This window comes from Vidua macroura, chromosome 8 (assembly GCF_024509145.1).
Source record: "Vidua macroura isolate BioBank_ID:100142 chromosome 8, ASM2450914v1, whole genome shotgun sequence".
Taxonomy (NCBI): Eukaryota; Metazoa; Chordata; class Aves; order Passeriformes; family Viduidae; genus Vidua; species Vidua macroura.
The window spans coordinates 7420428-7448032 of NC_071578.1; the positions used below are offsets into that span (position 1 = coordinate 7420428).

The following is a 27605-nucleotide window of genomic DNA, read 5'->3' on the forward strand; positions in this document are numbered from 1 at the left end:
ACAAATAGTGAAGAAGAGTCCTTATCCTTGAGTCAAACATTTCTGCTGAGGCAATGCAGACATCTGAAAATTAATGAATGATATTAGGCACTAAACCATGCTATGAACTATTGCTTGGATATTTTTCTATTACACTTATAACAATGAATCTGAGAGCAACTCAAACATTGTTCATTTATTCCCACAACATCCTCACAAAGTAGCATTCCCATTTTAGAGAGCTTAGAGTAAGACCATGTATCCACAAACACACAGGGATCTGGTTAGCAGAACAAGGGCTAAAATCTATTCTGAGTGCAAATTCCAGTAGATGCAAGTCCCCACGAGGATTTTCTCACTTTTTGATGTGATCAACTACAATCAGCCACTTAAAACTTCCACCTCCAGTCAGGGAAACCGTTTGACTACAGAGTAAATTCTGCTGAATTTACTCAAATTCCACTGTTTGTGAATTGGAGCCTAAGGAGGCAGATACAGCTGCAAACACTCAGGAAGGGGAAGGGTTGTGGAGGAATGGACAACACAAACCTGAAGCAGTTTTGTACCTGGAAAAGTGCCCTGAATGATGCTCCCAGGGACAAGTCTGAAAGCCTTGAACTGCAGTTATGGGTTTCATGCTGCTACATCACTGTCAGAGGGTGAGGATAAGGAAGGTTACCCTTTGATCACTGCAATCCAACTATTCTGCCTTCCAGGGTTTGCCCTGTGGCAAGGCACCAGATATTTCACATCCCACTTATAGTCAGATGCACTCAAAAGAAGCTGAGAACACTGAGTACTTGACAGAAGACACTTCAGACTGTGTATCAGTGGATTGTGAATTATAAGTAATCAATATATATATAAATAGTACAAATTAAGATAGCTACATTGTCATTCTAAACTTTCCTTGATCATTTCATGTTGAGTCACTCTCAATCCTAAATATAGTTTGCCATTGTCATTTTCTTTTTAATTTTTCCTTTACACCCTAGCATTTTTTGAGCGCTCAAGACAACTTTCTTGAAATGAAAGACTTAAAGTGACAAGAGTCTTTTTCAGCCACTGTTCAGATCCATACTTCCTGCTTAGGAATTTGAAGGATTCATTTAATACTAGCATTTTTCAGACCCAAACATTTTAGAAAAACTAGGTTTATAAAGAGGGATTCTTTTAGAAGTGATTCACATATAGGTACTAGTTTGAAATGTCCCTCTTTTGGATGGATTACTTTGTCTGTCCTCTTCCCATATTAACAAGCTAGCAGTCATTTTCAAGCTCATTTTCTCCAGTATGAAAAATATATGCAGTGTATGACTTACTTGACAGGTCCAATAACATTCACAGAAGCCTAATTTCATCTCATGTTATATTTTAGTTATTTTCATTTTTTAAATAGATTTAACTGATCCTTGGATTTTTAGTTTGGAATTATTTTTAAATAATTCCTTTCAACAGCCTGGTTTTATTTTATGAACCTGATAATTTTGTATGTCCAAACTTATTCCTTCTCATTGTTTCTGCAGCACATCATATTTACTGTATTTTTAAGAAAGAGCAGAAGAAAAATCAACTTCCAACCTTTTTTTGTTGTTGTTGTTGTTATTATTATTTTTTAACCTAAGGAATTGCAGATGTGATATGAGAGAAACCTGCCCATCTAGTGCTAGTATAGAGTAGTGCATCCTGCAGAAATTTTTGAAGTAGCTCTGCACTCAAGCATGATTCACCAGGCTCCAAGTTCTGACAGCCCTGCTAGGCTCCAAATCATTCCCTAAACAGCATTTGGTGGTTTCCACACTGTTCCCCATTTCATGTCCCACAAAGACTTAGTCATCTGGATGCACCATTTAGGTGGTGCTGTGTGTGGGCACAGTGCCATACTTAGATGCCAAAGGATGGTGCAGGGAGATGCAGAACTCAGCCCTGGGCTTGTACAGGCAGCACTGACCTGGATCTGCTGTATCCCTACAGGACAGGAGCTGACATATGGCTCTCTCTGGAATATATTCCCTATACCTCTCAGTTCCAAAATTATGAAGGAAAACTATGAGAAGCATACAGACAAGAGAAGTTGAGAATATATCACAGTAAGAGATTTGTCATAACCAGCATCAACCCTTCTCTAACAATCATCACCTAATTAACACAAAGCCAGGGCTCTCAGCTACCTCTGAGTTAAGATCTTTGCTGGGTTCAGACTAGTTCCTTCAAAAGGACATTTCCAGTGATGTCACTGTGACAGAGAAGTTCATCCACAAACAGAAAGGATGTGGGCAATAATTGAGTTCACTGTTGCAAACTCATGGGACTACAGAGACTACAGGGTCTAAAATATCCCTTTAAGATGCGTAGTATCCCTAAAGTATCCCCTTAAGATGTATATCCTCATTTTGCTATTCAGTTTTACTAACAGAAAGAACTATCTGAACTTTAAACCTTATTTCTTTTTGTTTGTACTTACAATAGTAACTGAATACATAGAGCACGAGAGGGGTTCATTCCCCATCCCTCATCTTAAAAATGTTACATACTTACTAGTAATATTAGTTCATTTGTGCCCATAAGCTTTAAATCCTTCTACAATAGTTGTACAATATTGATTGAAAGGGGTTAGATCAAATTATTCCAGAAATTGAGCAGCTCCAAACTTTTAAGAGCTACTTTTAAGTAAGAACCGTCCCTATCATGCTTTTAAACTGCTAACAACAGAAAGCCCTGACATTCTTCTGTCAACATTTTCCTGAACCACAAATTGCTCATGCATTAGAAATTCACTTGAAATGGCATAAAAAGGCTGTGAAGTAAATGTATTCCTGAAGCCTGGGTCTGCAAGCCAGTGTAATTTCAGAAAACACCATACAGGCTGTAAAGACAGCAGATGCAAGGACTGAATTTAACTACATATGATAACTCAATTTATTTTCTCTGTAGTCTAGTAACTCAATAAGTCTTTAGCAGTTTTGTAAATAAACAGATGGATGCCATCAAACGCCAAAGAATGATAAATCTGATTGGTCTCTGTATAATTTTGGACAGCTTTATCCCAAAAATAGGCAGTAGAAGCATCTTACTCCAAGAGTGTGATAAAATAAATATGGGAAGGTAGATTATGGGCAATTGCTTTGTTCCAGTAATGAATGAAACTTTCCATGATGCCAGGACTAAGAATTAGGACAGATCTCAATGTAATTATTTTTAGTTGAAGTTTGATTTCTGTTGATTAAGGGGAAAAAAAAAATCTGCTTTTCCAGGGATTCAATGTTAGAGTAAGGAGAAATAGGTGATAGGACCCCTGCTGAAAGATTTAATTCATATACAACTTTAACTTTGAAAGGTTTATGGTTCTAATTTAGCTGTAAGCCATCTGCTCCACATAGTATGTGTTGACTGAATATAAAACCAGACCACAATTTCACACAGGAAGGACACTTATCATCCAGTGCACCACTTGCACGGGGATTTGTTCACTTTACCTAATTTTGCACCTCTAACTAGACATCTGTTGAATTCTCAAAGTTTAAGAGCACAAAATTTAAAAAGGTGCTCTGTTAGATTGAGGTGTACATTCACATGAGCCCTTTTCCATGGGCCCTGGCCATTTTCCATGTAAGAAACACTTTGTGCTAGGAGGAGAACAAGATGCTGCTTTACAGCATTATCTGATCATCAGTGTTTCCACTTGTGTAAAATATTAAAATATTTTTTCCCATGAGATTTCCATTAAAAACTGCATAAGTATTGTATAACCTCTCAGCAAAATTCTGAAGTGAGAACTTCCCATGTTTGCTAGTTGCCTTTATATTTTTTTTTCTTTTCCTTTCCTTTGTCAACGTCTGTATCATTAATGTCAAAAGAAGAAAAGCACACTATGATTTCTTTCAACCAGGGAAAGCTTAGCCTTGCAAAGGGCCTAAGGCTCTGCCTGGGAGACAATCAAATTTGAAGACCTAAGTTTACAGCTTTTTAAATTCAGAAAGCCTACAAAAATGACTAAAAAGCATCAAGCAACAAAGTAGGCTGTCGTTTGCAGGCAAAGACATGTAAGAGCCAAATAAGAATTGTCAAAAGTCAAGGTGAGTTACACCTTGCAAAGGTTTAGTAAAACAAACATCGAGGATTTTCACTGCATATAACTAAAAGACCAAAACAGGACAGAGTCATTATGCAGAAAGAATGAAGCAGAAATCAGGTGTTTTCTAAATATTGTCCCAGGAGTGAATTTGAAGGTTTTCAAGGAGGGAGATAACGTTTATCAAAAACGGTACCATCAATATGGATAATGAAATGAGGATATGGAAACAGATGAAACAGAAATTTTATGAAATGACATTAGGGTAATCAGAACACTAATTCTGTAAGAATACCAGAAAACAAAGGCTGGTAACAGGGAAATTTAATAATCTGTCATGTCAGACACATACAAATTGAGATCAGTAACTGCTGTTTCTTTCAAACAAAATATTGTCTAGATTCAAGGAAAAGTATATTCAGTTATTTACTCATCTATTAATCAGACTCTGCTATGAGGTGCTTTGCCAGAAGGAATAATTAAAGGCAGGTGAATGGAAAACAGGTCAAAATGCAATAACATTCCATCAAAGATTGTGCCAGAATCCCCTGATAGATTTCTACAATAAGTTAGATGATTTGCTGGGAAAGAACATGCAGAATATTTCCTAGATTTCTGAAATCTTATCATGTTAGAATTTATCAACAGATAAATTATCAAAAGAGAAGATAGAGGGGTTATGGAGAGTGAATAATGGCACGAAGAAGAGAAAACAAAGAATAGTTTTGAAGAGAAAGAAGGCTGATGAAGGTATAACATGGAAACAAGAGTCATACTTTTTCCTATTCGTTTTTGTTTTCATTAAAGAACTTGGCATTAATGTAATTAAATTAAATCAATGCACACATCGCTAGGTATCATCAATACAGAGATGACTTAGAATATAATCCAGAAAGAGATGCATGACCCCAGAATTTGAGGAATATACATGTATGTACTCAGATTGAACAGCAGAATTCAAAGCCATGTATTTTGGAAAAAACCAGAAACTTATACTCTAAAAGTTTACAGTTCAAGGAAGAAAGTAAGTTGGCTGCAGAAATATCAAGTTGGAAAGGGGGGAAAAATGTTTTTAAAAAGTAAATGTTAAAAGGAACACAGCAACAAAATGTTAATGCCACTGGGCAATGCCAGATGGGCCTTCACATGGCACTTTGAGTACAAACCTGGTCATGCAAGGTAAAAAGAGATTAACTGAGGCTAAAACTGGGACAAAGCACTACAAAGGTCTTCAGAAGACTGAAGAACAGGTTTAGAGCAGACCTCATTTGCCTTGGCAAAATGAAGGTGGAGACAAGATCTGATTGCTGTGTTAAAACACTGTGGGTGATGGAGGAAAATAGCAGAGCCCCAGGTACTGCAGCTGATGGTGAGCAGGCAGGTATGGTTGAGGCATGGTGTTTCATTTCAGGTTAGAGTCTTTGATCGGAAGGTTTGGCTCCTAGAGCATCTGTTGGTGGCCAGAAGCTTTGGATAGTGAGCATTCAGCATTGCATCTCCATTCCCATGACAATAGGAGAGAGGAAACCACTAAATTGTCACCTGGGTGCAACCTGACAACAGCTCAATCTCCCCACACAGGGGAAGAGATGGACATGGCTGCACTTACACTTCACAGTGCTCAGACTTTTACACCCTCTTCAGACATTCTGCTTGCTTTATGCAACTAAAACTGCAAAAACCCCAAAAGAAAAAAGTGTTTCTAATACTCTCGAGAAACAGTGACAGTTTTGGATTGAAAAATGAATAACTAGTTGTCAAAGAAATGTTCACAGTACTTAACAGTTTTTATTAATATGTCTCATTTTATTGAGTCCCTCTAGGGCAGCAAATCCAGTGATAAAGTTGTAAAACAACCATCTCCACCTCCTCTATTCTCCTGCTCTCTCCCTTTTTTTTTTTCTTATCTTTTTACCTTTTTCAGCTGATGGCTCCACAGCATGAAGCTTTTACTGTCCAATCAATAAGTTACTTTTGCCAAGATGTGTGGAAGACACATTGCTAGCGTTATACTGCATGTTCTTCATATTAAAATGTTTATGTCCTTTCCAAGTATATTCTTCAGAATTTAAAGGAATCAAGTTTCTATGGCTAGAACAATGTAAAAGCTAATTCATTACAGAACCACCTAAAATTCTGTAAAATAGCAGACAAAATCAATACCTCATTCTTCATCACTTACAAAGCCTTCTGTGCTAAGAACCTCTGTACTTTTTAAGTAGACTTTATCCTGCACGTTGCAGAAGCAACTGCTCTGGGTTTGGGCTGGAGTAGGGGTGGTGGTGGCTAGCAGGTCTTATTATCTACTTTGTTTTTGCTATTGCCATCAATATTTTTTAAGTAATCATCGGCACCATCTGCCACTTACCACTGTGTTCTTTTCACAGTGTCACTACTATAAACACAGTCTGCTCCCTCATTTGATGCAGTGCAGAAGGATGGAATTAGGCAGAAAATAGTCACTCCAAAAATAGGCCTTACTGCTCAAAAGGAAGCAACTCCTTCAGTAAAATGATCTTGGGAAGAAATGATTTTAGTTTACACCAAGTCTTAGAGCTATTTCGTTAAGCATCTCCAGCTAACTGAAAAGAGTCCTGGATTTTACAGTCTCTCAGTGTCAGTAAGTTGAAAATACTGCTTAATATAATAATTAGGAGTTTAGCTTTAGTTGTAGTCATTAAAACTCTTACGAAGACTATTTTGATTTTCTCCCACAATGTTAATGTTTTCTATTTTTTTTTTGAGCATTTAACTGGCATCATGTTGGTAACTAATATGGAGTATCCCTCAAGACATTACCAAAATTACATTTCTATTCAAAATGCTCTAGTTATGCCTCAGTTTAGAGAGAGAAGATTAAATCCAGTCTTCACACAGTCTAAACAGTAAAAGGAAACTCAAATATTTTTGTTCCCCACTGAGTCTTTTATAATATTCCAGCTTATCTGCAGAGCTTCTGGTCAAATGAACATGACTGTGCAACTTTGCATAATAAATAAAATGCCTGACTCACCCCTGTATTTCAACACAAGTTCTAGACATCTGCGCCATTTTTGTGTAATACAAAGTTTCACTTATTTCCACTTAGTTAGGACTTCAGAGGAAATAAGAGAACTGAGATTTTTTGTTTTGATGTTTCATTATTTGAAAAAATCCTGCTATTCCTGATGGGGGGAGGTGTCTCTTCTAGGGATGTTGTATAGTTACTTTTGCTCAGTTTTTTATAATGTTTTCTCTGTTTACATGCCACTTTATCTTACATAAACAGTACTGTTAGATTACAAATATAAACTATACTTTGGTGAATCAATGTCCATAAAACAGCAAATAATGAAAGTAAGTCAATATTCTGTCTCCAAAATTACAAAGGAGAATCTAGAGAAGTGGATTGCTACGGCACAAACAACAGGATGATGCACAGAAATAAGTTTGCTTAAATAAAAAGTAGGACCTTACTTTGTAGGGCCTGATAAGCCAGCTGGGGAAAATAGAATGCAGAACTATGTTTGTTCTGATCTAGACATCTATCATTTTTCAGAGTTCCTTTTTCCTTTTGCAATATCAATTTTAGGTTTCTTTTTCAGATGTTTAGGAATCTAAATAATCAGTTGTGAATATCTTCCCATGTCTCTCTCTACCCTCACTTTTCTTCTCACCCCTTTCAGTAGTCACAGTTTTTCTTCACTAAAGCAGAGATCCACTCTGTGTGTCTTAAGGACAGTGTATTTTCTGCTACATCTTTCACTTATATTTTTCTGCAGGTAAACCTACACTCATCCTTGTAGCACTACTGACTTTACTGGGTTATTTTGCAAGTATGAAAGGAGTGTGCAAAAGAATGTGTTTGTAGCAGGTAGAAATTCATGAGACTTGCATGCCCCAGTGTATGTCTGCAAGCAGTTCTGCATACTGAGAGAGGTACACATATGAAGCCATTCTACAAATGAAAAGCCATAAGCTATGGTTTTTTTTCCAAGGGTCAGAAAAATTGAGCAATATAATTAAATATAATACTCTATAAAAACTATTAGTTAATTCATATTTATGTTAATGTGCCTCTTATGATATGCATTAGGTTTTTTGTATTTTAATCAGGGAAAATTATAAATACAATCAGGAAAGCCTTGTTACTGTTTTCAACCAGAGCTAATTGTCTTGTAGAACACTTAATGAGCCATTATTCATTACGACGGTGAGGACAGGGAAGGCAGATGGCATGGTAGTTTTATTGATTCTGTGATCCTACTGTAGCTTGCTGATTAAGTAGGATTGAACACCACAGTTAGTGTGGCCAGAATTACACAAAATTCTGCTGTGAGTCAAGGATATCAGACAGGAACTTTCAGATATCACAGTTCGGAGGCCTGACATCCTAATTTGTACATATAACAACAGAATATTGTGCACAGTCTTCCATTTCGACTTCCATTTAACTTCCAAGTGTTATTTTATGGGTTAAGTTCGATTCACCTCATCCTGTCATAGCCATGGAGGTGTTAAAGATCTACTAAGGTTTAACAGAGAGACTCATTTGTGCACATCTGCAGAGACCATTCAGCTTACAGCCTCAAAAGGGAATTTCTTCTACTGGGTGCTCTATCACTTTTACCCTCTTGGTAGATAGGCAAGAGCTGCTGTGTGAAAGTAAGTAATTCAGAAATTACACCCCTTGATTCTGAATTATTTTGAAATGGTTTAATGTTCTCATTTCTCTTTGTGCTTTACAGCACAAAGTGGCCTTTTCCCAGAATGATGCAAACATGGTTTTATAAACTTATTGTACAATAACTCAATACCTCAAAGCATGGGATTTAGTTGGCTTTAGTAGTAATGATGACATGGTCACAGTTCTTTTAACAAAATTTATCACATTACCAAACCACTCTTTCTGTATTGCCCAATATATCACCAGAGCTGTATGAAGACCTTGAAGGAGTTATTCTTGGGCCTTCCACTGCTGATAATTCATAGGCACCTTTTTCTGCATTGTTATATATTATCCTCTTTTTTCTGGTCTAACCTGTTTTGTTCAATCCCCTTTGCAATGTATAATTTAGTTCTTTCTAGAGAACGGTTGCAGCTGCTCTCATTATAAGATCTGCTTTGATATTAAGAGGAGTTTAAGCCATTTAAATCACGGGGTCAGCAATAAATGATGATGTCAAGCTTCCAGTGTATCATAAAACTTGTAAGTCACATATGAGCTACACTGATGCATTTGTACTGATAGACATGTGAACCTCACAGACAATTGCTATTTTTCTGGACCCTCTAATTTTAATTCTGATTACACAGGTACAATGCAGTGAATAAGATAATTGAAGAATGAAGAAAGCACATGCTCTATCAGTCAATCCAAACTGAGAAATTTAACTTAAAGCTTTGCATTGATCATTCTAATTTAAAATTTGTCTCTAATTTCTTTCACTTAAAAACAGTTACTTCAGTTACCTCCGAGAAGTATAATTGAACTGTTAGCTTACACCCAAAAGAAAATGTAAGGTCTGTGAAACACCTAAACTACCATGATGGCAACATTTTGTGACTTCCCAGACCTTCAGGATATTTAATTCTACAAATAGCTGCATCATTGAAAAAATCCATTTTTAAAACACTAATCACAATAACTAGGGTTCTTTTTTTGCAATATATTAATTTTTATCAATGCTTTAACTGAATCTATGTGATCAATTTGTATAAAATCTATCTTAAATCACAAATTAATTTTAACCAGTTTAACTGTTAAACTTACAGAATTAGGCCTGTGAGTATTTTCTGCAGGAAGCAGAGAACACACAGATCTGCACTGGGACATATGGTCTCTCCTAGAGAAGTTTTTTGCCATGCATAGCCTTTGGCCAAAGCCCACCATCTGCAGCTTCAACTTTTCTTCCAGCTGCTGGTAAAGGTGAAGTATAGAACATATGTTGCACAAAGAGTAACCTTTACATTAGGGTTTAGTTTATTCACTGGTTTGTTGGGTTGCTTTTGGTTTTTTTTTTCTTTTAATATTCAGAGACATTTTCCAATAAAATATTCATTAATGTAAAACTCAAATTCAGAGCTTAAAAAATTAGGTATACAACTAAGAACTCCAGTGGAGCATAGATTAGTTATCTATGTAAAGAATTTGCTTCCTCAGTTTTGGAGAAAATGCAGGACAATAAAAATACAGGCATTCCCTTCTTATGTTTGGGACATATGCACAGAAGGAACAAATGCCACACTCTCCCAGTGTGAACTGGGAATGAGCATCCTTGATGGATCATTTAAACAAAGGTGCTTGACACTCGATCAGTTCTATCCTAAAACGATCCCAACGAGCTGGCGAATGGCTGTGTGCAAGTAATAGAGGACTCTAATATTACTTGGCAAGACATAATTACTGAACACACGACTTCCACCTCGGTATCATTGGTTTTGTCTAACTTAGGTCATAACTGCATAGAGAACGTGTGTAGTGCTCAAAGTTTCCACACCATTTCCAAAAACTTGGCAGTGCTCACAGCATCTGCTCCCAGGCAGCCCAGGGTGCTGCAGGACAGGAATTAGCAGAGTTACAGGTATGCCAACAAACTTGCATAATAGCCCCTGCCTGGCCTAGGCATGGTTACACAGAGCAAACTCATCATGCACAAGAAAGAAATGGTTATAACCACGTAATCTAATACACTCTAATGGTTGAACCAGTATGGCTGAACAGCTCAAGCATTTCTATTTGCTTTTGACCCCGAACAAACTGGAAGTTGTAGGACTAAATAATTTATCTATTTTGAAACACTAAGTGGCTGACAGGTACCATAATAAAAAAATGGAAGAATAGCATTCCAAATAGATGTCTATGAAGCTGGTGGAAGGTAAAGCAAGGAGAAGACAGAACATAACAGGAGGACAAAACGTGTTTATAAAAGAGGTGCATTCTTTCGCAGGTTGAGAAACACGCAAAATGACACAAATTATGTGTTGTGGAACCCTAGTCCTGTTTCTAAACACCCATACCTTCCAGGCTTTAAACACAGCAAAGATCAGCAATTACTTTTCAAAGACTTCCTTACATGGTAAATAGAAGCTGATTATGAAAAACCTAAATGAATACATTTTTACTGTCAAGATGCACATTACAGGTAGATTTGAAAACAACAAAAGCAGTCCCTCCAAAAACATTTTAAGCTTCAATTTCAACAATTACTTTTAATTTCCTTTCATAATGTTTTTTTTCTTGTTGCAAGACAATAAACACCTTCATTTCTTTTTCATTTCCTTGAAACATGAACAGGGAATAAGCTAAACATTCTTACTCTCTCATTGCTCTCTTCAGAGCACTTACATTTATATATTTCTTCCAGGAAATGGATTTGACAAAGCATCAGTAACACTTTTATTTTCATAGCACTTCCAAAAATGATATTCCAAGCCATAAACAGCATTTTAAGAACTAAGTCCTCATCTCAGAACTCAGAGGGAAAAGAATTTAACACCCCTCACCCTCAAAAAATGAACTAAAACTCCCAAATAAATAACAGATAGTGATCAGAACAAAACAAGAACACCCAGCTGAGCTTATTTCCAACATAAGTCTACTGAGTTTGCCCTCATCATTACTCAATTCTTTTAAATCTCTTAAATGGATTTTTGAAGGTTAAAAGGATATCTTCTTTGGCTCCTAATGATAAAAGTTACCCTGAAAGCATATTTTCTGGTTTATTCCTGCATTTTGGGCACATACCATGCAGTCTACTATTTCTTAAAAAGGTGTTCATCTTGGCTCCAGCTCGAGTGAAGTCTGAATGAGTAAACTGGTCACATGTGCAGTGTCACATTACTGTCTACATGTTCTTGTCATGGCTCCTTTGTATCACATCATTGTAGACAGTTATTTAGAGGATTTTAAAGGTGCAGGTAAGGTACCTCCTGTTTAGGAAGTATTTTATGAGAATTTTTTTGTACAATGATCTAGCAGAGAAGGTAGGTCACCACAAGAAGTGCTTCCAGATAATATAAGTGCTACTTTAAAATGAGCTGGGATCACTTCCAAAGTGAACACCTCCCTACAGAAGCATTCACTCACACAATTCCAGGTTTTGTCTGACAGGCATTCTGGGAAATCCTAGTATTTTAATTGAGTCCCAGCCAGCAAAGTGTTGGGATTTATGGTGCAAACTAGACTGCACTAAATTTTAGCCTGAAGTGAAAATACTCACTGATATTCCCTGTACAGCCTCATTTACAGCAGCTGGAACTGAAACCATGGAAGTGGCTGCATATGAAACTTTTTTCCCTGAGAGACAATGTTGGAGCATATTGACATGCACAGGTACTGCTTCAGGAAGTCCTAATGAAATGTGGCTGGCTTAATCACTGGGCTTTTAGTTTGGAAACAACACCAAATTCCCAAGAAAAATGCAACACTGGGGCTAAACTTAACATCAGCTTGACCGAGCAGCACCTCGTATCTATCTGCTATGCCATTATTTTGGATCTGTGAGGGTGATTTTGCCCAGGCAGAGAGTTGAGGAGGAGACAGACACAACAGCCACCCCAGCAGCCTTACCTGACTGCCCGGGTGGTGGAACTCCTGATGCTCCCCTGGGCAGACACAAAAACACTGTCAGGACGGCGGCTCTGTTTCCTGAGCACGGCTCGATGGCAATCGGCTTAGGAGCACCCTGGAGAAGGAAGACACCCAGGTTAACCTTTGAGATTTCCATTCCATTTTTACTTGTGCACCTTTAGGTTTTTTTAAGGCACAGTGTAAAGGTGGGAAGATATTTTTTCCTTTGCATTTAAACAGATTGCCCGAACCATGTTAATTGACTTAAAAATGAGCGCTGACAGCCCACGCTGCAGATCTAACCAAACAAAAAATAAATCATTATAATGACAACAAAATTTTACCAATTTTATAGCTTTCTAAATGTATTAATATCAAATTAAAGGTTAGAAAACAGCAAAACCTTTTGATATACACATTGGTATCTGACAGTAGCCAACTTCCCCATCTCTATAAAGAAGTATCCATATGAAAGAATTCTGCTTCAACAATATCCATTACCTAGCCTGCCTAATGCCAAAACTATAAAATGAGTGCAAATCTACATTATATACCAATAGCTAAAGCTAGTCAATCCCTCATGAGAGCCCTAGACCAGGAATTCTGCCTTCTCCCTGTCTATGGAAATAATTTCTTCAAAGCAGGAACTTCCTCATTCTTTTTGCATATGCAAAATATAGGTGCAGTGCTATTATATTTATATATGCTTAGAAACTCTCTGAAAATGTTGCCTGTGTGATAATCACCTTGCTTTATCTTCTATAAAGCTATGATAGCAGTGGTGTTGAAGGCAGAGGGTTTGTGTCGTTACCAAACTTCATTAACTATATAGATAATTAAATTTGCAGCTAGCTTTCAACTAAATGGTTGCTACCATATTGTTCTTGATTTACCAAGGACAGCAGGAGCTGGGAAAATAAAGCAAAGCAGTCCACAAAGGCATAGAATAATAAGTTCTTAAGATGAAAATCTACAGTGTATCCACATTTTCATGTTTCCAAGCTTTGTGCTCACTCAGAGATAGGCATTTCAATTCTGAGAGCTTAAACATTTAGTCAAGCACAAAAGATATTTCTAAAAACATTAGGTCAAAATCAGGATAAGCATTTCTTTCTTTTTTTGTTTGTAAATTTTCTAAATGTCTCTCATGTTCCAAGGAAAAATAGGAGTTCGACATTTTGATTCAAAATTCAAAGCCAGAAAACTTTCTATTTACATAAAAAATGCAATGTATACATAAATGTCAACCGATTCCAGTATTCTAAGAAAAAATAATAGTTTAGTCAAGTTAAATACACTGCAAAGTACTCGATATAAGGAAAACAAAGGCACTTCCATCATGTAAAGCAAAAATCATTTTCTACTTTTCTACCTCCAAGAAAAATTTATTACTGCTCAGTGAAAAATAGAAAAATATACTTTTTTTTTTACTTCATGGTCATATCTGAAAGGCATTTCTGTAGATTTTTTTAAAGATACACATTAAAGAACTTGGGTAAGCAATGACATCTAATTTAAAAATGCCACGCCATAGGGAATGACAACTTACATTCACCAAAACCTTTACCAAATGATAAAACAAAAAACTAAAACCCCAAAAGCTCCAGCTGGTGTTACAAATGCAAGCAATAGAGCATTTAAGTCAATATTCCTGACTTGTCACAACAGCAAATCAAACAAATATTTGAAAACAGAAAGAAAATGAAATCTTCATTATAAAATGTAATTCAGAGCACTTTATGCAGACACACAACTGAAAGGAACAAATTCACCGCTATGACTTTTGATTTGGTGATTACTTTCTTATAAATCCACATGATGATATTTTCTTTTGCTGTGCAATATAAACCCTTTGATCAACAGGCCCCATCCTTCTCTGTTTGAAGTTTATACTAATGCTCTTCAAAACACAATTGGAGGAAATGATTTCTGATAAATAGTCTTTCCAAGGACTTCATCCAAAAGTAAAATACAGTAAGAATTTTGTGCTTTTGTTTCTTTATAAAAAAAATTATGACTGCAGAAGCAAGATGTCTTATCTTAACCTCACATCATTCAGGGTCCCTAGCAAAATAACACAGCAGCATAGAGCAAATGATAATAATTTAGATAGCCTAAGGTTTGTCAGTTGTTTAAAGATAAATACATAACCATGAATCAAAGTTATTTCACAGGGACATAACATGTTCCCTGAAATGTGCCATTTATCATGCATTTTCCACGGGTTTTTTGGAAGAGATAAGGTACAAGTTTGTTTGCCCAAAGCAGTAAGCTACCATGATTTACTTGCTGGAGTTATCTTTTTTTCTTTTCCCCTTGTACAGAAAGAGACTTACATTTTTGGCAAAACCTCAAATGACAATCACAGATTAATAAAAGTTTATCAGTGGAAGACATAATAAACAAACACTTCTCTGATAAACTTTTACTCCTATACTCCCTTTTTTACACACACTATGACAGAAGGAGATGTGTCAGCTGGGAAGGTGAAAAAGAAAGTGGCAGAAAACCATGAAGGAATAAAAGGATCAAAGAGCATATATTGTTAATATTGATAGGGAAAAAAGAAGAATAACCCAGAAGATAGAGAAAGAATAAATAAGTGGAGAGGGTAGGGATTAAATCAGGCAATAAAAAAATAGATAAGATTTTATCCACAATTTAAGTGTGCATTCATGCATTTATTCACAGAAAATAAGTATCAGGAGTCATCTTCACTTTTATTAGAGAAAAGCTTCTATATTCTCCCAATATTTCCTGAAAGTCCTAAAAAGCCAAAGTTCATCTACCTGGTGAGTTTATGAAGTAATACCAATATTTGGAAGATTCTTTTGGATCTGTTTCAGTAAGAAATAGATTTGGGCCAAATTATTTCTTTTCCTTCTCAGGACAGATGACAATACTACCATTTGTGGCAGAAAAACATACAGCAGTGCTTGCCATATTCATGCTTTATAAAAGAAAGCAGCAAAAGAGGTGAGTATATTTAAGTATTGAAAAACCTTGCAAATCTTGCATTATTGTATTTGTCTGTTTGGGAATAAAAAGCTGATCAGCTTTAGGAGTGCAGACCAAGGAGAGGCTGGGAAGGGGATTCTGTGCCCCTTGGTGGGTGGGATGGGCAGCAGAGAGCAGTAGGACTTCAATGGTTCTGTGTGAACTTGTCCAGTGTCCAATCTCAAATTCTAAGCAATCTCAAAAGCGGCAAGCAGTGATATGAGAGAGGAAAAACCTGAAGAGGTGAGAACAACTACTCAGGGAATGTTCATGGAGTTGCTCTAAGTGTTCAGCGTCTCCTGTTGGGCAAAATGCACTGAAACTTCAGCACTGATTTGAACCTATGAAAATATTTAATATTGTGAATATGGGAAGATGAAAAGTATGAAGAGTTTTGGTTCTATCTGTATTCCAAGAAGTGGTGCCTCTTAGAAGTGCTATAAAACTTTTGATTTTCAGTACCAAGTAATATCCCTCTATATATTTTCTTCAACAGTCAAAGTTAGGTGCATCCAATTTTTAAAAGTGCATTATTATACCATAAGACAAATACTTCACGTAAGACTAAATGGCTCCAAACTCATGCCAAAAAAGCAATTAGAAAATTGAATCAAGGAATTAAGGATTAATGTGAGCATGTTACACCTGTCAGAAGCAATAAGTATTTTGACAAGAACAGAATAAAGTTTGACAGTGTGCACAAATACAGATCTGATATATAAATCAAGTATTAAAATGCAAACAGCCATGCATTAATCACTGTAATGTTTCCTAACTAAAATGGTCTTAGTAGTACTTACAAGAATTCATTATAAATAAAACTTCAGTTTTTAAAAAACAGCTTGAATTATACTTCTTATTGTATTAATTATGTCAATTTAAATGTAGTTTTTAATCATATTATTAATCTGGTGAATTCCACACAAACTAAGCTAGACATCCTGGCAAATAAACAATCAAATCTGTTGTTGCAACAGGATTAGGACCAGATTCAGAATGTAAACAGCTGCTTTTCTGGATTTTTAATGTGCAAGATTTCAGAGGAGGGAAAAAAAAAAAAAAAAGACAAAAAAAAAAAAGACTGTGTCGTCTGAAGTGGTAAGAGGGTAAGAGATGCAAAACAGACTGTTATATTACAAGTATGCACATCTTCATTTGCTCTCAGCTTCTGGTGCTTTTCTTAAATTCTTTGGTTGTTTTCTGAGTTACATAATTTATTTGGGATACACAAGTCTCAAGATTCCAAAAGCACTTGAGTACCCAGGTTGGATTTTGGTCAAATTAAGTTGCCTACATGCAAATTCAAAAGCCTCAAGAACGTGTTAGTCTTAGTATTAAAAATCTCCCAAGATTTGAAAGTTTTCTCTACCTGTCAGGCACATTTTGGTCTCTTCAATGCCTGCTCAGGATTCACCGGCATTCCCGCAGCTGCCCTGGATGTAGAGCAGGTACATCCTGGTAGGTGTTCCCAAAACATCCTTATCAAATTAGGTTTTTACACTGCATTGTGGCCACTTTCTTTTAAAACACAGTTGAAAGCAGATATTAACTCTGTTCTTTATGGTAAGAGGATGAACCCTGGTTACCCTGTTCTGCTTTTACTAAATGCATCTGTGAGGCGAAATTCTCTGAACTGTCGTTGAAGATGAAGTGTCAAATACTGGGATTTTTTTTACCATTTTCAGTGCAGTAAAGGCAGACTTCTCAGCAGTGCTAAGAAAGAAAATTCACCCTCTCAAAATCACAGAAATCCACTGATGTCATTTGGCTGAGGCTTTTTTGGCCATTTTCCTGAAGAAACTCCAACTGCCCCTTGTGCAGCTATCCTTCCAGGAGAAGGAGATGGCAGACTCCCACCTGTAGACAACCTCCATCCTACCTCCATGTGATTGTTTCCATGGTCATTTACCAAGAGAATCAAACCCAGCAATAATGTCAGAGGAAAGAAACAGCACTGTCTGCTCCTCCCAGCAAAATCCCACCACTTTCACAGTACCTGCTGCTGCCCCAAGGAGAACCTGACACTTCCAGAGTGCTGGAGCTAAGGCAAAGCCAGGAACAAAGCCTGCCATCAGCACTGCTGGTTCTGTAGCCTGTCAGTGATATTCTAAGTGTTATTCTATTACTATTATTCTGTTACTATTACATTACTATTCTAAGTGTTGGGTGAACTAATGAACTAATGCTCATTAGCATACTGTTGAGTATGAGCTTCCCACCCACCTACAAGTTTTGACAATTGTCTCCACAGATTTATTCAATGAGTAATGAGCTTTAATGATAGTGCAACACCAAAAAAAAAAAAAAAGCTTTCACAAAACATCATTTGTGTGAGGGAGAAATATACTTCAGGAAACACACAGACAGAATAAATAAACAAGGCTGGGATACTGAACACTTCTTGTGGCTGGTAGAGGAAACACCAGTTCTTCATATGACTCCAGGGTCTGAGCACTTATTGAAGACTTTCATTTAATACATCACATAAAGTTCCTCTCTTGCAATTAGTAAGTGGAAATCTTCACCTCATTTAAACCTGAATGGCCCAGAGCCCGAGTGTCCTCAGCACTTTGAGTTTCTACGCTGCACTTCCTTTTGCCTGGGGTTTTTTAAGTGATTTCTAGTTTTGGTTAATGAGGTCCCACTAACCTATTGGAGGTACACAACCACATTACCAACAGCAGCAAAAGCTGGTAAACTTTTTGTTGTATCTCATAATTCTTTCTACCTAAACTGGAAGAGACTTGATTCAACCACCTTGCTTCTGTGACAGAGTGACTGAGTCATCCAGCTTCACCAATTCAGTGGGAGGACTCTACAACCCTACTAGTCCTTCAAAATGAACAAGTTTTACCTGAAAATTTCTAGCATGTCTAACAAAGCTTTATTGATAATTAAATGCAACCCAACCAAAATTACACTAACATTTCTCATTACTTTTTAAACAGCAAATTATCTTTCCATTGTAATTCTGCCCCACTGTTTTTTCAGAACACAAAATCATTAATTTCCTTGTTTCAAAATAGAAATGGAAATCTCAGACTATACTGGAACATTATTTTCCATAAGAAAAGCAGTGGAAATGAACAATAAACTGAATACATTATGATTACCAAGCTGTTATTATGGCCCCAGTGCACAAACTGCATTGTTATCCTTCGATTTATTGTCTTGCTTCTCTATCTCAGCTCTAACAATGATAGACTGCATTCTTTCATGCAGTCTTTTGAGTAGAATATGGTTGTTAGTTCTGTACTGATCTGAAATTTATATATTAAAGTGTTTATGCTCAGAAGAGTCATATTTTTATTATAACAACTATGTTTATTTGCAACAAAGTTACTCTCAGTTAATCTAGTAAAGGACTTCATCTCATAAACCTTATACTATGTCATGTGGCATTTCATTAGCAAGAGAGTTATGAATTGACATTCTGATTAAAACTGATTTATTAAGACCAAGCTACGAGCAACACCTGCAGATACATTTATTTTCAATGGGGTTTCCAGAAAGAGCTCCTTATCAGGTTTGCTATTCAGCTTTTGTCCTACTGCCTAGAGGTTACTTTTCCTGAACTGTGACATCAGTGTGCACCATCCTGGAATTTTCTTGATTTTCACAAGTGGCTGAACAGAGCACAAGACATTGAAGCTAAGTTAAAACATCAGGTGGCTGCAAGGAACATTGCTTGCATTTCTTTATCTATGTGCCCATGTATGCAGTTCCCTGTGCCTTCCTACTGTCAAATAAACTTGGTTTTACTTTACTATTACATCTTGCTCATTAATGAGGGTAATTCCAGGTTAATATGGAAAATATTGAACATAACTTAGAGCGGATGGTGTGTGTAGTAGTTGGACTGGATTACTGCCAGAGATATCCCCTAGAGCTTCCAGAATATTCCCCTATTAAGCTCTATGAGTCTGATTAAAGGCTGGCAGTGACAGCGTCCAGTTTGTGAAAAGAAATTTATCTTGGCAGCATCCAGGTAGATCCTGTTGGGAAAAGCACCTGAGACTCTTTGTCTGTGGCATATACCAGGAATCATGTATCCCCAGGTACCTTCCTGTAAATTCTTCTGACTGCCATCCTGTAAGTCAAAGTGGTGCTGTGCAGTGAAGTGATGCTAATGGGCATTTGTTTCCCAGATGGGCATATCTGCTGGATCTCCAAGGATTAGAAATGAGAAGAAGAGAATTCTATTATTCCTTTACAATTCAGCCTTAAAGACTCATCTATGAAAACTCATTTCTCTGGGGAGGCATAACTGACAGTCCATCACTGAGCTTGGGCTGATCACTTAAGAGCAGAGAGTCACTCCCATATGTCAGAATGGGTTAATTTTACCCTAGACTGCCTGTAGAAGAGGACATGGTCCCCTCAGAGCCACTACTAACTTTCCAGGGCTGGGAAAGATAAAGTACAAGGCGCAATTTAAACTCTGCCTCGCTTGCAGGCTGACAGAGTGGCTGTGGTAATAGGCAGGGCTAAGTGTGAGCACAGTACAGGCTGCTTTCACTGGGAACAAGCAAACTGAACCAGCTGCAGGCTTTTGAAATGTCCACGAGGAGCCCAGAAAGGCTGTCCTTTCTCAGGGAGGGGATCACAAAGTTTCAATCTGTCATTGTGACAATGAAACTCAGGCAGAAGGCAGAAGTTCTGACTAACAGTTACCTTTTGTGACTGCAGAGACGTTATTCCTGTAGCTCTGCAGCACCCTAGAGTCATAAAAGATAAGGTTTGATCATCTTTTAGGAGATCAATGCCAGACGTGAGGGTTAGGAAAGGCAAATATCCTAAAAGGATTATGCTGTATTTTGCATTTCTTGCAAAATTAGAAAGAAAATATAGAACCCTCTATGTCATCCAAAATACAGTGTTAGTGAACTTTTCCTCAGCAATGCCTTTTCAAGTTCTTTTTTAACCTCCTGGCCACATGCAGGATGCCTAGTGAATGATAAATTAAAACATTTCTACCTGGAATCATAATAATAAAAAAGAGAACTAAATCAAGACATTGTGAAAACTAGCTGTCAGCAGAAGGGATTAAAGTGCAAACTTGGCAATATTCTTAATGCAGGAAAAAAATGTTAATGGCACCAGAATAACAAATTACTTTCTATCATGACAACTTACACAGATCACAGACTAGGGAATATAGGGAACAAACGTCTGAAAGCATGACATAGCTTTTATTTTCATCATCCTTGCCATGGCCCAGACAGCTGTAAAGTGTGTACACCAGAGCCAAAACCATTCTGAAACAAATTATCCCTATTTCAGATTTGAAAGTCTATAGAAGTTTTCATCCCAGTGACTGCACGTGGACGTTGTGGATCCGATCGTAGCTGCTCCGGCAGCAAGAAGAGCAACGAGAAATAAAAGATTTCTGTTATCCAAGGAAAAGGAACAAGATGGCAGCAAAAGGGAGCCTGGTTTTGCTGTGTGATATGTGGTAGCAGCAGCATGTGTTAAACTGCTTTGGCAGTGGTTGCTGCCAGCAGGGGAAAAGGAAGAGGGCAGGTTGGCAGGAGTGTGAAAGCACAAACCAGACCTTGTCTAAGGTGTTGCAAGATGTGTCTCACTTTCCTCTCTTGAGGACCTCCATCACCTGCTCTGACCATTCACCAATTTGAAAACATAATTGAGTAGTTTTTCACTCTAATCTTATGAATTAATTCAAATCCTAAATATCAGTTGCTTAAATCAGCACAACACTCAAGTAGCAGCAGAACTATTTTGATTTACACCAGCTGCAAATCTGACACTCTGTTATTCATTTATTAATATTGTCCTTGAAAAATCCCACAAATAAACTCAAGCTCAAGTATTATCACTTCATGTTGCTTTCTAAGATGCTCTCCATCAAGACTGTTAGTGCTCACTGTGCTCATATTCAGAATATCACTAAAAATGCACCAAAAAAATGGAAGCTACAGGATCTAATCTGACAAATAATTAGACACATCCGAATTAGTGCTTGGAGAAACTTTGCATTAAAGCAAACACAATTACTTGCATGAATGAAACTATTTATTCTTGTTACTCATGTTAGCTCAACATATCTGATGGAATATTTTTTTTTTTAGAGACTGATTTTTTACTATTAAAGAAAACACTGCTCCTTTAATATATTACAAAAACCTGTATAATTTTCAGTAATTCAGTACAGATCAACAGTACAAAGTATTTGCTGAACCTCACTTAAATGGAAAGTAAGTAGGTCTTTTTTATGGGGTTTTGTGGGGGGTTTTTGGGTTTTTTTGGTTGGTTTGTTTTTGTGGGCTCTTTTTTTTTTTTTTTTTTTTGCCTTTTTTTTTGTTTGTGTGGGTTTTTTTTCTTACCATATTCCAAGCTTGCCTACGCTCTTGGGCATTGCTAACTGAAAATCAGTGCTGTGGAAATATAGCCCAGCTCAACTCACCCTTCTGCTCCAGTCATATTTCCTATGGCACAACAGAACTTCTAATTATATCATAAATTTATTATTCTTTTCATTAAGTTGGTACTCAGTCACCACCACCAAAAATCATGATTCACATTAAATTCTATATCCCCAATCCTTATCGCACGAAAGTACTTATTTTGCTTCAGAAAATTTTCTCACTATAAATTTTACATTGCAAAATTTAGCAGCAGTGATGATTTTAGAATCTTATCTTCAAAAGAAATACCATTTTCACAGCAGACTGACCACCTTTTTGAAAGAGTTTCCTTGAAAATTCACAGATTTGTGAACTTTTCATTGAAGTTTCCTTCAGAGCCCTGCATTCTGTTAAGATTTGTACTCTGCCTATACATTTTTCCTATCTAACCAAATTATTTCTCTTCCCCTAAGTTTATGTATAAAGTTTAAATCACTGACAAGACTAAATCAAAGAAATGTTTGTCCTGTACATCAGTCAACAGAAGAGTATAACACATTTACTTTTGGTCTCTCTGTAAACTCTGATTTATTTTAGCATTGACTAAAGGATAAAGTGGCAGATAACACATTTTACCATTATTTTCTAATTCCTCTTCCCACCCTTTTCCAACACCTTTCCCTGTCCTATGGAAATAAATGCTCTGTATCAAATGCCACTGGCTAACAATAAGCAGAAGGTGCAGGAACTTATTTCCTTCAGCAAGGGTTGAGATTTGAGATCAGTCACCAAGCAGATGTTATTTCTGAAGCTGAAAGTATTCATGATGATTGTTACTATAGAAACCAAGCTTTGCAAAATATTGCAAACAAACACTTCTTTATTACCCTGGGCTGTAACTACAGTGCTCTGCATTAAGGCTGCATCCCATGGTAAGTTTTCAACTGTGCACGTTTTCTTTCTGGTTATTTGCTTTCAGTAGTAACCACAAGACTGGGTTTCTGTAGGTCTAAGAGACTGCATCACAGTACCAGCCATCCATAAAATGACACACACTGTACCCACTCAACACTAAACTGTCTCTTTCATTTCTCCCCTCCTGTGGGCAGCCACTCAAATCAGTGTTTCCCTGTTCAACAACAGTGAAAAACAGGAACCCACTGCTAATTCCTGTGGTTAGATCAGCAGCACAAAACCAGCAGTAGTTACTAAATGCCAGCCCCAGCCTCTTTAGCAATTAAACCATTCTTCATTCTTAGTAGACTTTGTGAAGCCCATGAGTCACCCAGAAGGCATCTCTCAGTGGCCTGTCATGCCATAAGCACGAGTCTCAGACCTGCTGCTCTCTTTGTGAATTGTACTGGAAGGGTGAAAGTTTGGATCCCAGTTCCAGGGAGGACAGTGGGGCTTCAGCACTGCAGGGTCCCTGGCTCTCAGTGCATCCCCAGGGAGGGGACAGGAGAGGGCACAGATGCCACTGCTGGGTGACCTGGGAGCACCGTGGCCTGTGCCAGTGGGAAGGGGCAGGTGGAATCCCATACCTGTGCTTGGTGTTTTAACCACCTCCCCCCTTGCTACAATTCAGTTTCCATAGATGGGGAACAGGGCAAACTGCAAACACAGGTTAAGGAGTGGCAGCTGGCTTCTTATAACATAGGGGAAGGAAAACTGTACTTAAGGCTAAGCAAGGGAATGAGAAGGAATTTTATTGCAGAATGAATGTACCATGTGGACACTGAATATACTTTGCCTTTCTGTCTCCTTTTACAGAGAAGTCCTTATAAAGCATAAAATGATACTAATAGCTCAAAATATAGGTATGTTCAAGAAGGTGTGGTCACAACTTCTGATTATTACAATTAAAATCACAAAGCCATTTTCATCCTCAACTTACTGCCATGTGCTCGTAGTCTCCTTTAACTTTTTATACTGTTTTCCTGTTCAAATAGGACAATTTTACCCAAATCTTTCAGAAACTTCTCAGTTATCTTTGCGATGTATGACAATTACATTTTTCCCCTAATACCAGTTCCATCCAGAGCTTACAATTTAATTTAAAATTTGGCCTTGACTCAGGTAACATTAAGGATTCCTGCTTTTCATTATTGTAAAACAAATCTGTTTTAAAATACAGCGATGCAATCAGAGCAGAATTAGATTTCCATAAGAATATACAGGAGTATGGGACTGCATGTGCCACTGGCATCTATTATAACACACCAGAGCAGCAAAGCATTAAGCAAAAGCGCACAACTAAAGAGCCAGCTAAAGAGTTTTAGTTGTGGTGACTTATTCTCTTGCAATGGTGTGCTGAAGATAATAATAAAATTAAAAATATTCATAAGATATTTTAAGCGTGAGAAATGTGTGGCATATGACACTCTGGAAAAAGGTCACAGACAAAGCAGGCATGTTTTGTGAAGATAGAGCTACAATTTGGAAGTGACTGTGTGGGACAGAATACAGAGAATGCAATAAAGTCATGGCACATGTCCTGGTGGACCAAAGCCCAGAGAGTGAAGTGCTGTAGTTAAATGCTGTGGTTACAGGAAGGTTAAGGGTCCAGAGAACACACAAGCTGTCTTTTCACTGGCAGCTCTCTACGGATACCCAGAACATCTTCAAAGATTTCATGTCTGTGAAGTAGGTTGTGCTTTCTCCATGGAGGAGGAATTATGGATGGCTGGGCCTGACGTGGCCAAATCCTCTGGATAGGGGCACTCAAGGGATCACAACAGCCAGGCAAGAAATCCAACTGCCCCCTACTTCCCAGCTTGAGTAAGCTCAGTTTAAGGCCACACTGACTTAAGGTGACCTTCCCCAAACAGATGGAACTGTACATACGTGCAGGTAGGCTACCTACACAAAAAACCTGTCATTATTTCTTACTGTGCTATCAGAAATCTCTGGAATATGATGTTGGAAGAAAAATTTAAGCATAATAAAAGCTACATCAAAGAGCTTGAATGAAAAATCTTCTTGAAAGCCTCCTCAGTCCCAGACAGAGCAATTTCTCATAATTTCCCAAATGTCTATTGAAATGGGTTGCACTAAAAGGTTCTAGAGCCATCAATATATTTAAGAATTTAATAGATGTCTTTTAGTTCTCTTTGATCATAAATTGCCAGAATGGTTTCTACTCCCTCCAGTTTCCTTGTCCCTGATTTTCTGCTGTGACATTTCTGGATGACTTCCAGTTCTGATTGTTGTAAAGTCCTTGTTTTTGCAGAATCACCTAGTGTAGAAATTTGCAATTCCAAACACTATCTTTTTTGGTCTGTTTATCAGCTAACAGTCTTTGCTCAAGCAAACTTTGCCCTTCACATTCCAATTGGTTTTGTCCTTATTCAAACTTCTATGAGTTTACCATAAGTAATGTAATTTAAAATATAGATTAATATTTTTCTGCATTTAAGAAAAAAATTATCTTTGGGCAATCTTTAGTGATGAGAAGTATCTGAACATATACATAATGACAGACTTAATTTGGATCATTAACATTTCACTCATACAATCTTTCTAATATTGAGATTTATTTTTATATTTTCTTTATATATTTAAAACATGTTTTATGTTCACATGAAAGGCCTCTTTGTATAGTTATAATTTTTCTCCAGCTTGCCTGGTTTTGTTCATTAGTGTTTCCTAATTTTCTGTGAACTGCTGAGCAAGCTGAAGATTTTAATTGGATATATCACTTTATTTTTTCTTGTAAGAGCCTTCTTATTAAAGGCTACTCATGTAGATGATATAGATGTTAATCAACTTGCATCTGTCCTTCTAAAAGATTCAGTTAGGTCCCTAATTAACCATCTGTAAACAAACCCTTGCTCAATAACAGGGCTCAGGCATTTCTTGTGAGGTAGGAAAAGCTGGTGAGGGCCTCCTGCTACCTCTCAGCTCTGTTGTAAATATTTGACTTCTCTCAGTATACAGAAAGTAATTGGAAAAAGACAAGTGACTCACAGTCTAGATTGCAGATCACTGGATTCTCTCTAATTGAGTCAGTGTTATTATGAGAAAGCTTTAAAAATTGCAGGTGTCTGGTGTTCCCAGGAGGTGTCAGGTGCTTTAGCAGCACTAAGAATTGTGTATTCCAGAGCTGTAAGAAGCCAGGACAGAGAATACCATACATTTCCTATGATGGAAGTCATGATAGCCAGTCTTAAAAATAAAATAACTTCTGCAGATAAAGTAATTTTAAAATTTTTCCCTCCAGAAAGAAAGGCACATCATTCTGAGCATTTCCCAAGATTCTGGTCTTCCAGAACACCAATGGTCACCAGAAAATTCTTTCATATTTTTGATTTTTTAATCAATATTAGTCTCCTTTAAGACTGTTTTCAAAGCTCACATCTCCCTGGCTTTACACTGTAGCACTTGGTACACTCTGCAGTGATCATAAGAGTTTCTCACCAGCTTCAAGAAGGGTAACTAAGAACCCTAATAAATCTGGTCTGTCACAACCTCCTAGGGAGCACATGGATACTTCATGTGCAATAAGGGTATCCTTGTTTCTTGTAACATATTTGGCATTATACACCTAAAGCACTCTGTATCTATCCCATTCCCAGCATGCTGTTAAGGACCACATCTGCTCACAAAGACTTGATGCACACCCTGTAGCTCTTTTCTTATGGGATGCTCACAGCTGTAACAGAGACAGACACTGTTATTGTCCATGCTTAGGAGCAATTTCTAGTACAAAAGGAAACCATCTTCTCTGTTCTTACAAGCAGATAACTCACTGACGTGTGTCAGGAGGCATTATTCATTTTTACCACACAGAAGCACATCAAGGGTGCCACTCAATCACATGGAAGGGATTACAGCTACTCTGAGGCACTTCCAGTCCTGCCATCATATCTATTTCTCATCCTTCCCTCTTCTCCTCAGTACCTTACTATAAATTACAGGTATTACCTACATTGCTGTTAATCCACACCTAAAAAGATTGTGTGTGATGACCACAAATACTGGACCATTTGCACAAAACACATGGAAGTAACTGCTTTTCCACAGCATGTCCTGTGAGCAGGAAGCATGACAGAATCCACATAATTTGGCACACATGACTTTAGAGGCAGATACTCATTTTGATTTAGTACTAATATTTCAGTGGTGCTGTTTTATGCTTTCCACCAACATTTCAGCAAGGGATCACTGTGACTGTCATGTTCAAAGAACTTTATTTTACCTTTAATTCTCCGATTGATAGAATTGTTTTCTGAACAGCACTTGTATTAGGTCCCTATTATATCGTGTTTAGGAGCTGAGAAGGATCATTAGGAGTTTAAAAGAAAATAAAGACATAAAATGAACTTGCTAATCACCAAAGGTTGAAAACAAAAATTTATGAAGGGAGAAAGCAGAGCCACAAATCAGAGATCTAATCTTTTTCTGCAGTTCTGTTTCTCTCCGTGATCTCCCTCAAGATCCAGATTTGTTATAGCACATCCATTTCATATTGATTGCAACAGATTGTGTAACACGAGACATCTTGTCTTTGCAATTTTCCAGATTCTTCTGAAAGTAAACTCATCAAATCATCTAAAAACATGTTACCAGAGCTCTTCAATATTGCATCTATCACGTCTTTCCTTCCCATTACCATGTGCATGCAGATGATTAAATTAACACT

The 27605-nt window shown here is 37.3% G+C and overlaps 1 protein-coding gene across 2 annotated transcripts in view; it reads right to left on the reverse strand.

The window, feature by feature from the left end:
- Window positions 1-27605, reverse strand: part of ATRNL1 (attractin like 1) — a 434071-nt gene that overhangs the window by 39091 nt on the left and 367375 nt on the right. For both annotated transcript variants that reach the window (XM_053983741.1, XM_053983738.1), the window contains one exon: window positions 12603-12717. In XM_053983741.1, coding sequence (XP_053839716.1) covers window positions 12603-12717 — 115 coding nt within the window. The remainder of the gene's footprint in view (window positions 1-12602; window positions 12718-27605) is intronic.